The 14,471-nt window shown below is 44.4% G+C and overlaps 1 protein-coding gene across 1 annotated transcript; it reads right to left on the bottom strand.

Annotated features, from left to right (window-relative positions):
* Positions 1-2,353: 2,353 nt before the first annotated feature.
* FAM110C (family with sequence similarity 110 member C) lies at positions 2,354-10,637 on the bottom strand. Its single transcript, XM_063389317.1, has 2 exons — positions 8,966-10,637; positions 2,354-5,773 (listed from the first exon to the last, which is right to left on the bottom strand). Exon 1 carries the CDS (start codon positions 10,506-10,508, stop codon positions 9,006-9,008), a length of 1,503 nt encoding a protein of 500 aa, XP_063245387.1. The 5' UTR covers positions 10,509-10,637; the 3' UTR covers positions 2,354-5,773; positions 8,966-9,005.
* Between the last annotated feature and the right edge of the window lie 3,834 nt (positions 10,638-14,471).

Here is a 14,471-nt window from a genome sequence, read left to right as displayed (position 1 = left end):
TAGAGAGTTGTCTCTGATCTTGTAAGCTTCTGCTTAACTACACAACATATTCATTTCTTGACTTTTTGCATGAGTAGTTCTTGGTTTCCTTAGGGCAGAAACAGAAAAATTGAGCAGAAGGATGTAAAACCTAACTGAAAGCAGTATTCAGGAAAAAAAAAAGATTACAAGAATGAGGATAAATAGAACAGAGCCATGTGTAATGATTGGCTAATGAATGAGTTCACTGGAAATGTAAACATGGAAAGGGACTGTCAGAGAGGGCGTAAGATGAGCAACTCAGACTGATGAGTAACTGCGGAAGTGGGTAAGACTTCCTGGTCACCAAAGAGAAAAGCAGTGATGCAAGAAGAGGCTGGGCTAAAAGGAAGGAATAGGAGCAGCACTCCCTTCGTGTGCTCAGCTGTGCTTCAGGGCTCTAACGCCGATCAATAATCGACCAATAATCATGTGGTTTTGTGTTGATGGCTGCTACCCTCTGGTTCCTGCTACTGCCTATGAAAAAAACATAAAAATTGGTACTACTGTTGAGCTCTTGATGACTGAGGCAAACTTTGAAACCCAGACAATCACAGCTCTCAGATATTTTTAATCGTAACTGCTGAGGCAACTCAAGTACAAATGTGTAAGCTAATTTTACAGAATTTCCCATTCTTTCAGTGATTAGATTGACTCCTGGAGATGGATATATGTAGTTGACTTCAATTTGGAGGCTTTTTTTTCTATGATACTGTTTGATTTTCTGCTACATCATAAATTTTATTGGCAAGTATAACTGACAAAAATTCTCAATGCCTTTTGTCATGGAGATCTTGACAAACCGCTGTTACATCATTGCCTGCCAATCAGCTGAGTAGTCCTTTCTAAGCCCATTTTATTTCCAGGGATGGGGCACCTCTCTCTACAACATTATACTTAAGCGAATTGACATAGTCCCCCTCAGCACCACAGGATAAAGCCGGGATAAACATGGCCCAGTCACAAAACATCCTCCAAATTTGAAGGCTTCTCTTTGCAGAGTGAAGCCAAGTCCTGTATTAGCTTATTTGCCTGCTGTTGACACAGGCTGATCTTTGGCAAAAGCTCTTGGAGAGACAAAGTACTGTTGCAGTTGTGTGTTCAGAATGCCTCAATATCTACAATACACCTGAAAAGATATTTTTTCTGGTTTCTTTCCAACACCTATTCACTACTCAGAGACGAATCAGAAGCAAAGGAGTGGATAGGTAAGCTGTGGACATTTAAACGTTGCTTGTACTAAACAGTTCGAGAGCAGGAGCTTGCCAAACCTTACCTCTGGAAGAAATCCACTGGACTTCATAAAACATGGGATAAAGGTGTTATCTGAAAAATTACTTAAGAGCAATGTTCCTAAATGCTAAGCTGGGCTGTAGTCCAAGGTCATTCTCAGACTATGATGGCTCTGTCCTCTCTAAGGCACCAAGATGAGCAAAGGCTTGCTGTGGGAGGTTGACCTCTGTAGAAAGGGGGATGCATACATTTCATCCTTTCCAGACTTGCTTCATACCTTGCACTGATATAGGTCATCCATGACTTCTGAGAGGAACGTTACATGTCAGTGGCAATAAAGTTGCTCTTGGGGTTTTGTGGGAGATCCCAATCTGCACAGCAAACATACCTGAGCTCTACCTCAAATTGCCATCAAATGCTGGCTGGTGAAACACTTGAGTCTGAGCAGATTAGACCGTACCAAAACGATAACTGTGAAACTTGAGTGCACTGGTTTCTGGTAAAAGCTCACTGTATGCAACCACTATTTCTGCTGCTTTCTTCACAAAATGAATAAACAGAGATTTAGCATAATATACTGAATTCTTTCTACAGAAAGAATTCAGTCGAACAACAGCTTGTTTATAAGATTCTGGAGATAATATATTTTCCAAGCAGAACTTTGAACTCCCTCCCACTGTAGACACTGGCTGAGATAAATGTGGTTTTGCCAGCAGCACATCATAGCTTTTGACAGTGAGCAAGATCAAATATAATACTAAATTTGGAAAAAAATAGTACCCTTCAGAAATAAACTCTATCTTTCCAGCCATATTCTGAAATAAAAAAAATTAGAATGTTGTAAAACAGCCTTAGCCTCACATAATTCAAATTTACTGATACAGAGAGCTACTAGTTATTGTGTCACCTCCTTGTGAGATTCTGTGCCTAAGCTCTCAGCCAGGGGTCTGGGCATGGCTCAGGGATGCATTGCACTTTCAGATGTTCACAGCCGAGTATCAGACTCACAGAGAAATCAATTCCCTAATGGGATTCCAGCTTTAAAATAACAGCACTTTAATGGAGAGAGCAAAATAAAAGTATACTTTAAAAAACCCAAACATTACCTCAGAATGGTAGTTTTATTTGTATGCATTAAATAGCACAAAGTTTTTTTTTCACAGGAATATAAGCACAACCATGGTGAAACATCTGTACCAGATCTGACCAGTATTCCATTTCAAAGGATTCAAATGTAGATGCAAGAAACTTCACAGGAGGCAATGGCAGGACAACCTGCTCCAAAAGAAAGTTTCTGCTTAATCCCCACCAATGTAATGCTTGGCCGATTTCATAAAACATGTACACTTATACCCCTTAGAAAAGTAATATACATATAGAAAAATCTGTATTTTTTATAGTTTTCTATACAGTAATATTTACAATACATTGCAAAGTTTTCAGTCTTATCTCCATATTCCAGGCCATAAACCCCAGACTTTGTGCCTTTCTCCTGTTATGCCACAGCTGTGGACATTGCCCCTTGTCACAGCACTGGAGAACCACAAACACTTGGGTGTAAACAGCATTGGTTCTGCACACTTGCACCCCATTTGACTGTTTTGTTTACATAGTTCTAGTCAAACAAAATTATTCCATTCATGACCAGCCTTTGTCATCAGCCACCATTTCAGGCTCCCCAGACAACTGGAAAACCAACTCTGTTTCTAAAACTTCTGTTCAAACTGCAACAGCCCACTTTTCCACAGTGTAACACCAAAGCTGGAAGATTCCACCTGTCCCAAAGGATATCTTTTATAATCAAATACTTAGAAAAACCACAAACAAACAAAAAATGATGATTTTTTTTGAGAAGATAGGTAGTGGCTAACATTAGCAAGTTCTTGTTTTGAAGGATATGCCTGAAAGACCCAGCAGAAGAAAGGAAAACCCTTGACACGTAACTGTAACAGGAGCAGAATGAACATCAGAGCTCTCATCACTTGGAAAAAGCACTGAATTACCCATTGCCAAAAAGTATGGAGAAAGAAAGACTGTCATCTATTTTTGTTCTGACATAAAGGAAATGTAAATCATTAGCTTCCCCAGAAGGTATTATTAAATAAAGGCAATCTATAGCTTATCAGGCAAAGATCTTAGACAGGTCCACATAACCTCTGAAATAAATGGGAGTGCTTGGGATTCCTGCAGAGTTTGAACAAAGCCAGAGAAATTTTGCCACATCAGTGTGGAAAGTCACCTGAACCCTACTGAACTATCCACAAAGGCAAAAAGAGAGATTAAAACAGTATTCAGAATGGGTGCAGTTCTGATTTCACTAATCTCTGCCATAAAACCCTCACTGATTTTCAGAAAGGCTGATGTTCAGTGTTTTCAAGCACATTAAACATATTCCTTTCTAATACTGAAAACTCATGAGAAGTACATCTTTCATCTTAACTTTCAAAAGCTGCTCAACTGGCAGAGGAACAACAAATAGAAGTTTGAAAGTGAAACAAGGAATTTCCTTGGAAACAAAACAAATTATTCCTCCTGTGGCAGGGCACTGGATTGTAACTCACAAGATTTTCTTCCAGCACTCTGAGCTGTCTACAGTCATTCATGTTTTCAAAGAAAAGCATTCCTTAGCTCTGATATACAAATATATACGTGGTACAGCATCTTGCTGGGAGCATGAACAGAACAAATACATCATATTATGACTAATAAACCTAAACTGTGATCTTTAAAAACCCGCACCTTCAGTGTATAAATCTTATATTAGCAGCATCTTGAAGTTTTCTAAGAATCATCCTTTTATAATAATGTAACAAATATACACAGAGATTTCATTTTGTAGGAAAATATCCACATATGCTACCTTCTCTCTAAGTTTGAAGGAGCTCACACAAACTATTCCGTTTTCTCCCAGCTGAAAAGCGGGTTCAACAATTATTTTATCTGGAATTGTTACCTAGGTATCTTAAGAACTTCAGGCATATGCCTTAGTACCTAAAAGTAGAAACAGAAGACATTGCAAACTGGTGCTGCAACGGAGAACTAACCATCCAAGGACTGACAAGCACATTTAAAACCCATGGAAGTGCAACTCATGGTATTTAGCTGATCTTGATGAGCTCTTCAAGGGCAACTCTTCCACAACCATGGTAACACAAAGTAAACTTTAACCTCTGCAGGACCAACAGCTGAAGCCAACATTATGCCAGTCAGGCAGCTTCCACAGATGGGTATCACTGAAAATGAAAGGGAAAGTGGCTTTTTTTTTTTGTATTGTTTTGTGGTCTGTAATGTCCACATAGAAATGCTTTGATTTTCTAGCAAGCAATGACAGATTGGGCTGTTTGAGGCAGCAAATTCCATGAGTTACTGCAGAGGCCTCATTCACTACATTAGTGATCCAACTATCACCCTTCAGAACATGTTAGCTCAGGCAGCCCAAATGAAGCACTTTACTGACTATACTGAGTGAGGTGTTGTGACACTGGGTGTCATGCGGACATTCCCTGGCCTGGCTGTGCCCTAACATGCCTTCCTGCCTTGCAGCGCAGCGATGCCTCCTGGCACAGCCCTGCTGCAGAGCACACTAGAAGTGTGGCTTCACAGGCTTCACACTGCCTGGCACAGCTCCCTAATGCCACTCTGTGAGAGCCTGCTCACTCACTGCCTAAAAAACTAAAGGTGCTACACCACGACTGCCAAACCTTGCCATGTTTGCCATGTCAGAGTCAGGCACACATTGCAAACAAATTGTACCATTCTGCAAGGCAGAAACGATGCCAAACCTCCCTCAATACCTGTTTCTTGGAACAATGCTCCTGAAGTATTTGGTGCTACTCTTTCCCAATGGCTGAGCAAGCTGTGTGAGAAACTGGCAAGAATAAACTATATGCATACAAGGTATACCAGTTTGGCTTGCATGCTCTCAGAGAAAGAGAAGTTTGGCAGGGATTTAGCTTACACGTTTGCCACATATCTGAAATAAGGCTGCCACAGTTAGCCCTCAGCAGCCAAGCAAATGATGGTGAATGATGTCAGGATGAGTTCTGATCAAACAGCCTTGGTAAGGCAGAGCCTTTGAACGTCCAGGTGGAGTCTGTCTGCAAGGGAACACCTGACTCAGAGGTCATTGCCACTTCATTCCCACTTTCTCCCCCCATCCCAGTTGATAAATTGATTGCTGGAAAGAGATGGGTGCACAAAACAGACCTTCTGTCACAGCCTGGAATGACATCCTGAGGCAGTGAGCTGATGCTGAACTTTACTGTGGATGGCAGCTGCAGACACGCTTTGCTTTTCCAGGGGCTTCTGTTTCCTGCTGTCTTGCTGGGGCACAGTTCACAATCTCCACTTGTCACTGCAGTCTTGGACACCCTTGGGCTTGACAAGAGTGAGGCTTCCAGGGGATGGGGGTGAAGGTAGGAAGCAATAACAAAATACTAAACTTGGACAAAGTACACATAAGCCAGATGAGGGAACAATTTCTTCCTGTGTCTGGTTTTGTTCAACTTCCAAGTCAATAATTCTGAAGAAAGAAGAAAAAGAGTGTCATTTGTTATTTATCACATCAGACAAGCATAAGGTGATACTCTAAAGCTTTTAATTCAGCTGCCTATGGCTACTGCCAACATAGTAAATTACCCTCCCTGGAGATTTCCACTTGAATAATGCCCACCCATTTAAGAAAGATGAGAAACTCAAGGCTGAATAATCTTGATTCAGCTCAGGAAGGAGGATGCAGAGTGAACCCTCTTCCTAGAATCAAGCAGAACTGACAGTGAGAGAAACTGAACTGCAGAGGTGAACCCAGGCAGCTTTCTACCAAGAAACAGCAGTGACCATCCTGCCAACGACCTCAGTTTTCTGAAGCTCACAACCCACACTCTGCAATCATCTCTCTGATGAAACGTGCTGAAGAACCTGATCCTTCAAACAGCTCTTTTATTTACATGGTGCTCTACCAGGTCCCAGAGAGCTCATGAAAAATTAAACAGAGAACATAAAATATGAATGGAATGATCACTGGCCCATAAAAGCTCTGCAGTTCTTGAAAGGTGTTTTATACATAACGAATGTTGGGATTTCAGAAATGAGGTTTCTGCCTTATTGTCCAAAGAAGATGCAACAATTTTCAAGTCTCTGAAGAAAACCAGGAACTTCTAAGGATGTGCCTGGGAACACCAGGAAGAGTACGTTGCTCCTCAGCAGAGAACAGCAGTCCACTGCCCTTTAATAAGCAAACGAAACAGAGCCAAATACTCGGATACTGTGAAAACATATAGATATCTGACGTGATGCTGTATTGTCAGAGAAAGTACAGAACTGAATGAAAACTCAGACCAGAACTGTAAGACTCATCTTGCAATCACATGATGATTACAACTCTCTCCTTAAATTCTGTCCAGTAAATGTAATATCTAACTTATCTTTAACTCCTGATGACCTTTGTCATTCCTTTATTCTGGGTGATGTGTTCAGGTATTTTTAGCTGACCTTTCTGATCTTCCCACTTCTGTGGCCTAAATGATAAATATGTTCTCCGTTTTCAGAAACCACCCGACAGCTGAGATCAAACAGTTGAGAGTCAGCCCTAGTACTCTTAAAATCAGGTTTATAAATAAGGACCCTCTGTACTAGTCTTTCCTAGGCTGTCAAAAACTTTGGTGCCAAAGGAAATTGTTACCAGAGTTAAGTGCTCCCTTATTCTACTTATTAAAGTTATTGCAGAATGAAGATAGGATCACTTGAATAATCTTGCTGTTTGTTTTCTGGAGATCTTTTCACCACCTTGTTAGGCTGTGTATTACCATTTTATCTTCCATGGTAAAAGTAAAAATCCGTTGATCAAGCCCGTGTGAAGTTACACTGGTTCACTCCTGGTACTTCCCACGCTCTGCCCTTGCCTTTGCCCTGGTGCAGCACCTCCTCTGCAGACTGTATGCTCCCCAGGGTGCTCCCCAGCATCTCCTGCCCCAGCTGCAGCACTGCACAGGCTTAGCACCCTGCAGATGGATGGGGACAGGACCAGCTGCTCCCTCTGGAGCCAGCTCTGCGGTGATGACCTGGACCCTACCCCCATCAGGGGCACTTAGGAGCAAACAGGCTTTTCTTTGGTTGTTTTTCTTGTGTGGTTCATGTTTGCTGGAATCTGCCTCCCATCCTCTTGTTTAGCAAGGCTGGCAGCTGCAAGAAGTTCACAAAACCACCACCTTCCTCATTTTGTTTTGTGTATCTCCTGGCCTTTTATCACAGAAGGATGAGCAAGGAGAAATGATTAGTTCAGGAGAGCCCTTTCTTCTCTCTAAGATTATTTGAGAAAGGATTTGTTACATAACAACACTTCTTTTAGGCTGCCAGCCGGATACCTGAGAACATTCTTATCAGCACGGCCTTGAAAAGTTTTTGTAAAATGGCTCTCTCCCCGTCTTCCTCCTCTTGCAGGAAGAAAACAGACTTTTGAGAAAAATTCTAATTCTAAAGGTGAACCGAATTCCACATCATTAAAAACCAGTTTCAAGTAAATGGATTTTTGCCTTTTATGGATTAAAGGAATTTAGAGTGACAGCCTCACATCCACACAGGAATGAGGCTCAAGCACCGCAATTCTCCACATTCACAAGATCCACATTCTCTATCAACAACTGTATCTACACTAAATGATCTTCTTCTCATGCACCAAATACAAACTGTCAGAAAATATACAGGTAATCCTTCATATCAAGACCTACTCTTGCAACTTTTACATACCTCACGGTAAGCTGCGGTAGTTATCCTAGAGGCTTTATGTACTGGAAGGAGAAAAACTCTTATAGATTATGAACACCACAGGCTCCATGAATTTAGTTCTTTTTCAGGAGATAATACACAAAATAAACACCACTTTTATTAAACCCAGGACATTGGCTTTTACCAGAGCTAACTTGTTCTGTTTCTGTCTGCCAAGTAATTGTTTTCCTGATCCACACTTTTGTTAATTATCTTTAGCTCAAAACAGTGGAGAACCCCTCTGACAAACCGCACAACCCATTCCCAACTACCGGCACCAAACCACACAGCAAAACCCACTGCAGAGGAAAACCCAGATCTGCGAAATGCTCTGAGGTCACCTGAACAAACTTTCATGGTCCCAACAGAAAGCCATGGAGGAAATAAGATTGCAATCAGGGTATTGATTCAGTTTTGCTTTCCTGATACTTGGGGGTGCCTATGTGTAAGGGGAAGGAGAGAGTGAAGGAAAGAGGGGAAAACTGTAGCAGTGTAGTATAAATACAGTGCTCTCCTGATGAGTAATAGTTTCAGCAGTACAGTATAAATACAGTGTACTCTTAATTAGTAGTGGATTGTTCAGTCTGTTATCCAAATAACTGTAACCAAAGGTTGAATACTTCTCTAAGGTTTTTTCCTACCATTTAATATAGCAGAAATTGGAAGAAATAAGATATTTGCAAAGCAGGAATCTGCAAAGTGCAGGCATCCTTCACAGACACTGACTCTAATTTCCTGCGGGGGGTCTGACCTAAACCTGGCAAGCTGCAAGCATTTACTTGTTTGTATTTTGGGTTTTGTAATAACATAGGTTTGTGCCTTGCAAAAAAGCCATACTTGGAGCATGTGGTAAACAAAACACCCGAAAAGACTAACATAAACCATGAGAGGTCAACTGCTCTCTAAAAAGGAAAGAGAAACACAAACTGCCAGGGCGAGTCTTTGCACACACCTTGAGTTCAGCAGGCTGCAAAGCATGCTGAACGAGGCCATCACGCCAGCTCCCGGATCGCCTGGCCGGTCTCCCTGGCTTTCTTACACGTGTACAGCCATTTGATTATGCGGGCGTTGCGCTCGATCACCGAGGTGCTGCTGGGCACCTGCTCCGTGAGCTCGTCCTCCAGCAGCCCCTCGTCCCCGCTGTGCCTCGTGAACTCGCTCTCCGATGTCGCCACGCTGATGCTGCGGATCTTGAAGGAGACATTGTCAGACACCACCGAGAAGTTCTCTCTCCCGAGATCCTCAATGACCTCCTGCTCCAGGCCACAGTACTTGAAAAATGTTTCAAAGTCAGCGAAGGACTTGGAGTAGCGAGAGCTGATGTCCGACTGGGAGCGATGGAGACCTCTCCTCTTCACCTCCTTGACCTCTTCAGGAGGTGTACTCAGTTTTGAGGGTCTCTCACGCTCTTCCGTACACACCCCTGCCCCCTCGGTGCCCACAGGGATGGTCTGCACCACTCCATGGTCGCTTGGCTCACGGTCACCATCTTTTGCCGAGAGACGCTCGCTGCTCTCGGTGGCTGCGACGTCCTCCATGACTCTGGGCAACTCAGGGGAAGCCAACTGCTTCTCCTTTATGGACCCATGGAAGATCCTCCTCACCAAGTTCCCCCGTGAGCTGTCCTGGCTCTGACCTCTCCCCAGCTCACATTTCTGGCGGTAGATCACCAGGGAATCCGGCCGCATCTGCCTCCTGGTGCTGCGCCTGGCGATGGGGGGGCCGTGCTGCAGGGGGGCCCGGCAGGAGCTCACCGCCCTGCCCCGCTCCAGCGGCTTCGCGCCCGGCCCCCTGCCCGGCTCCGCGCTCGCTGCTCGGCTCTCCACGGAGCAGCTCTCGCTGCCGCTCTCCGAGGCCGAGCTGAGCGCGATGACGGGATCCTGCCTGGTGCTGATGACCCGCTGGCTCTTCACGTACTTGGCCTTATCGGCGGCCAGTCTCTCCACGGCGCTTTTCCTGCCCGGCTTGCCGGCCTCCAGCTGCCTGCGGAGGTACTCGGGCCCCTTGTTGAGGAGCCGCAGGGGGAGGGAGGAGTGCAGGTCGGAGATGGCGTGCATTCCCACGGCCCGGGAGAGTTCAGCTGGCATAGCAATTCCAGGGGCGCGGATCCTGCTTCCAGTCCCGAGAGGGAAGTGGCATAAGGGGAAAAAAAAAAAAAGAAAAAAAGAAAGAAAAGAAGAAGGGGAAAAAGGACAATCGCGGTGTAGGACAGCCCAGGCGCGCAGGCGGCGGCGCGCTCCGAGGGCCGCGCTCCCCGCACCGTCGGGGCGCCGCGCGTCCCGCCCGCCCGCCGCGGGCACAGCCAATCCCGGCCGGCAGGGAGGGAGGGACGAGGGAGGGAAGGAGGCAGAAGCCGTCCTGGGGGGCAGCGGCCCGGCCCCGCCACCTCCCGCGGTTCTGGGGCGACCGGGGCTCCGGGGGCACGGCGCTGCGGGGGCGCGGGGCGCCTGCTCCGCCGCCGGGGCACTCGGAGGGTTCGCTCCCCTCAGAGCCATCCTCTGCCGGGCCGCCGCGTGGGGACGGGCGCTGCTTGAGGGGCTGACCCGGCAGAGCCCAGCGCATCTTCTCCCTCGGGGGGCACCACCTTGCCCCGCTCCTTTCGCCGCCCTTACGCGGTGCTATCCCCCGCAGGATTCACTGCCCAGCCGTGCCGGGCACTGCGCTCCAGCGGGACACCTTGGAATGATCGGGAAAGGACGGGACGGGCTTCCAGAGCACAGCGGTTAGAGCAGAGTCCGGGCACGCCGGGCGGGCGGCACAGCCGTGCCCCAGCTGTGCCCCAGACATGTCCCCAGCTATGCCCCAGCCGTGCCCCCAGCTGTGCCCCAGCCATGTCCCCAGCGGTGCTCCAGCCGTGCCCCCAGCCGTGCCCCCAGCCGTGCTGGCAGCACCCTGCCCTTACTGGGACACGTTTGTCCCTGGTCCACAGCTGGGCTGCGCTGTGCGCATGTAAAGTGTAAATTGCAGTGGAGTGACATTACTTTCAATTGCGTGTAGCAAATCTTTGCCCTTCAGAAACACAGGGCAGAACTCCCATCTGAGGCTGGCAACTCTGAACGGGAAGGACAGAGCCATTTGCCGTAATGTAAACTCCTGAAAGTTAGTCCTAAGTCATAGGTAAATCACCTGGGGCAGTTCAACCTTACCTCGTGATCTCATGTGAGATGCACTGTAATAACTGAAGTATAGATAACTTTTCTTCTAATACATGGAATAAAAGCCAGTTTGTTTATATCTGCAAGTTTTTTCATGCATCTTTTTTTACTGGTTTGGTTTGGTTTGGTTTGGTTTTAGTTTGTTTATTACTTTTGGAGGAATACTAGAATGCTTTTGTGGTGATTGGTTCACACTTCATCTTTACAGTCACTAAATTGTAGCTAACAAGGTTGGAAAGGAAGAGATGAGCCTTCCTTTTTACGAAGGTTCACCACTTTGCTACCAGCAAGGTTCTCACTGTGACAAGAGATAGGCTACAGGCAACCCTGGAGTCAGAGTTTGGGCGAGCTTCAGTGAAGACCATCTTTAGAAACACACAAACCAGAAATACTCTTGCTAACATCTGCTGATTTCCCCTTTAATTTTACATCATCTTGGTTTCTAGACAAGTAGGTCTGAACTCCAGAAGTCCCATAACATGTGCAACTGCCTGTTCACAGCGAGGATCCCAGATACAATGCTTGCCTGAATCATGACTGAAATTTGTGACATACCTTGAGATCTCTTAGGGTACAATTCTTGTTAATATGTAGAATGGGTGCAGTTTTTTGGGAAAGAATTTTTTTTTCTTTTACAGGCATACAAGTAGAGCTGGATCACATAACAACTTACCTAAAAATCAATATTCTCGAAACCTGAGAGACAATAATAAGAGTTTAAGCACAGTTAATTACTAGGGAACTCTTTCCTGTTAAAGCAGTTCATACACAGATGTGTAAGAGTGTAACTAATATAATTACATGTTTAAATACTTCATGGGATGCTGGGCATATAGAGGAGGCCGTTGTCTTCTGACAATTAATCTGAGCAATAATCTGATAGATGTAGTGAATTTAGTAATGAGATACTAAGGTTTCATTCCCATATTGACAAACCAACTTTAATTGTTTCCTTCAGTGTTTTCCTTGGAGTTCTATGGCACTGAATAATGTAATAACACATATTCACATTTCTCCATGCATTTTAATTTGTGTTTGTTCCAAATTCTAGTGTCTTGTAGAAACCCTAAGAACTTACCAAAAAAAAAAAAAAAAAAAAGGTCATTTGTTTGCATTCAGTTGAAATAATAAGAAAAATGAACACACAGAAGTATCAATAAGAGGGGTCTTATTAAACAACCACAATTCATTTCTTTATCAAAGCTGTTCATTCACTGCCTGCAATATTATATTGTTTTTCCCAATGGACAATAGCTTTGTGTTTAGAATTGATATACAAAACCAATTTAAAAACATTGGTTTTGATGGAAAAAAAAGGGTTTAGAACATTAAAAAAATTTATATATTTTCCTTTCTCTTAAAACGTCCTTGGCTTTAAATGCAGGCCTGAAAGACTTTTGATGGAATATTTTCGTTTTCCAGCCAGTTTCATCCTTGTCTCACTGACAAAAGTAGATGTGAGTTTTGATTTTCCGTGAAGTGCATGTCACATGAAATTTCTCATGAAAAATTGCAACAGCAATTTCCAGCTGACATTCCAGATATGTGAGATACTTTTCCCTGAGAATCCTGGGTGATGACAGCATTTAAGGGGAAGAAGAGTCTTCCCAGGGTCAGAAGACATTGCAAGCAACCAAATTTTGTAACCCTGTCTCCCTTTATTTAGTTACATCAATACAGCACAGTTAAGTGATATTTTAAATATATTTAGGTCCCATATTTTAAAACTTAAATGAATTTTAGTTTAAAATATGATTCTCTGATTTGAAAAACTTAGATTTGTATTTCTTGGAATTAGCTCTTGTGTTTATGGATACATTCTTACAGTATTCAAAGAAAAGGGAGCCATTGGATTTCTTCCTTCTGGAAAGCAGAGAGAAAGAGAGCGTATTATGAGAGTCCCAAGCAAACCACCTTTGCCCCTGTCCTAGAACAGGCTTGCAGATAATAAAATGGAAATAAAAATGGGTGCAGCAGCACCCATCCCTCAGCCTGTCAGCTGCCATCAGTCTCCCTCTGGCACCAATGCATTACACAAAGGTAAGAGAGGCAAGTCCTGCACACCTGCACTAAGCCTGAGCTGACACAAAGAGTTTTCCCATGGAAGGAAAGTTCTACAAAACACCTTTGAGTCAGCTGGAATTTAAAGTTATCATGAAACACAAAGCAGTTGAATTTTATGTGGGTAAGAAAAACCACTTCTCACTGAATTTTTACTAATAAGGGTTTTTTTTCAGAGCACAGCTATAGTCTGAGCCAGAGGAAAGCAGAAACAGGACTGGTGCAATGGCACTGCAAGCAAACAGTAGAATGTGTGCAAAGCTTAGGTCATTGCTGTCACTGCTCCCACTCCATTGCCAGTGCCAGGGACACTCTGATTTATAGTGGTCAGAGGGCAACAATGAAGTGGTGGCAGTGGATGGTAAAAGCAAGGAGGGAAGAGAAAAGGGAACTCAAGCCGTAACAGAAATAGGACACTCCCATTTTGGAGACCAACAGAAGAGCTGTGTCCAGGAGTGAGGTTTGTACCCCCAGCAGCTCTCAGTGCTGAGTGCAGGTTTGCCCACCTCAGGGGCATTCACTGCTGCTGTAACACTGAGTGGTGCCACTGTGTGTCCTGTTCGCTGCCCTGGGGGGATGGAAAGCAGCCACAACACAGAAATGAACAGTTTCCCCACAGCTGTCTCCAGTGGGGAAAATTTAGGCCTTTCAACATGAAATCAGTGACTGTCCCAGTTCTCTCAGATTCACACAATAGAAGATATAGGCATGCCTATAGATCTTTGGGCAGAATTTTAAGACTCTGGGCTTGAGCACTGTATGTCAGAAGCAGACCCACATCACTTGTATGCCTTCTCTTAGCCTCTCCCACCACTGCCAGATTTCTTAGCATCCTTTTCCACCCTTGTGATTTTGGGTTTTTCATTTCATTAAAAAGCTTGGCACCTGAATCAGAACACATCTTCCTCCTAAAGTCAATCCATCTTGCTCACAATTGTCATGAGCAGGCTTCATTTTTCAGTAGAATTTTGGAAATTCACCCCAGGTGGGCCACTTTCTAGGTTGAACAAGCATTGTGGATCTCAACAGGACTCTGTAATTTACATCACAGTGATTCATGGCAACATATGGGGAACCTTATTAGAACAAAGAGAAAAGTGATGGAATATCACAGTGAAAGCAAGAGATGAAAGGGAGAACAAATGCAACATGCATTACACCAGGCTGATACAATGGGGAAGGTGCTAGCCATAGCATGCGTCTTTCCCTTTTTATGCCTTCTTTTCCCTGCAGTACATCTGA

This window comes from Prinia subflava, chromosome 2 (assembly GCF_021018805.1).
Source record: "Prinia subflava isolate CZ2003 ecotype Zambia chromosome 2, Cam_Psub_1.2, whole genome shotgun sequence".
Lineage (NCBI taxonomy): Eukaryota > Metazoa > Chordata > Aves > Passeriformes > Cisticolidae > Prinia > Prinia subflava.
This window is presented reverse-complemented; position numbering and strand designations above follow the sequence as displayed.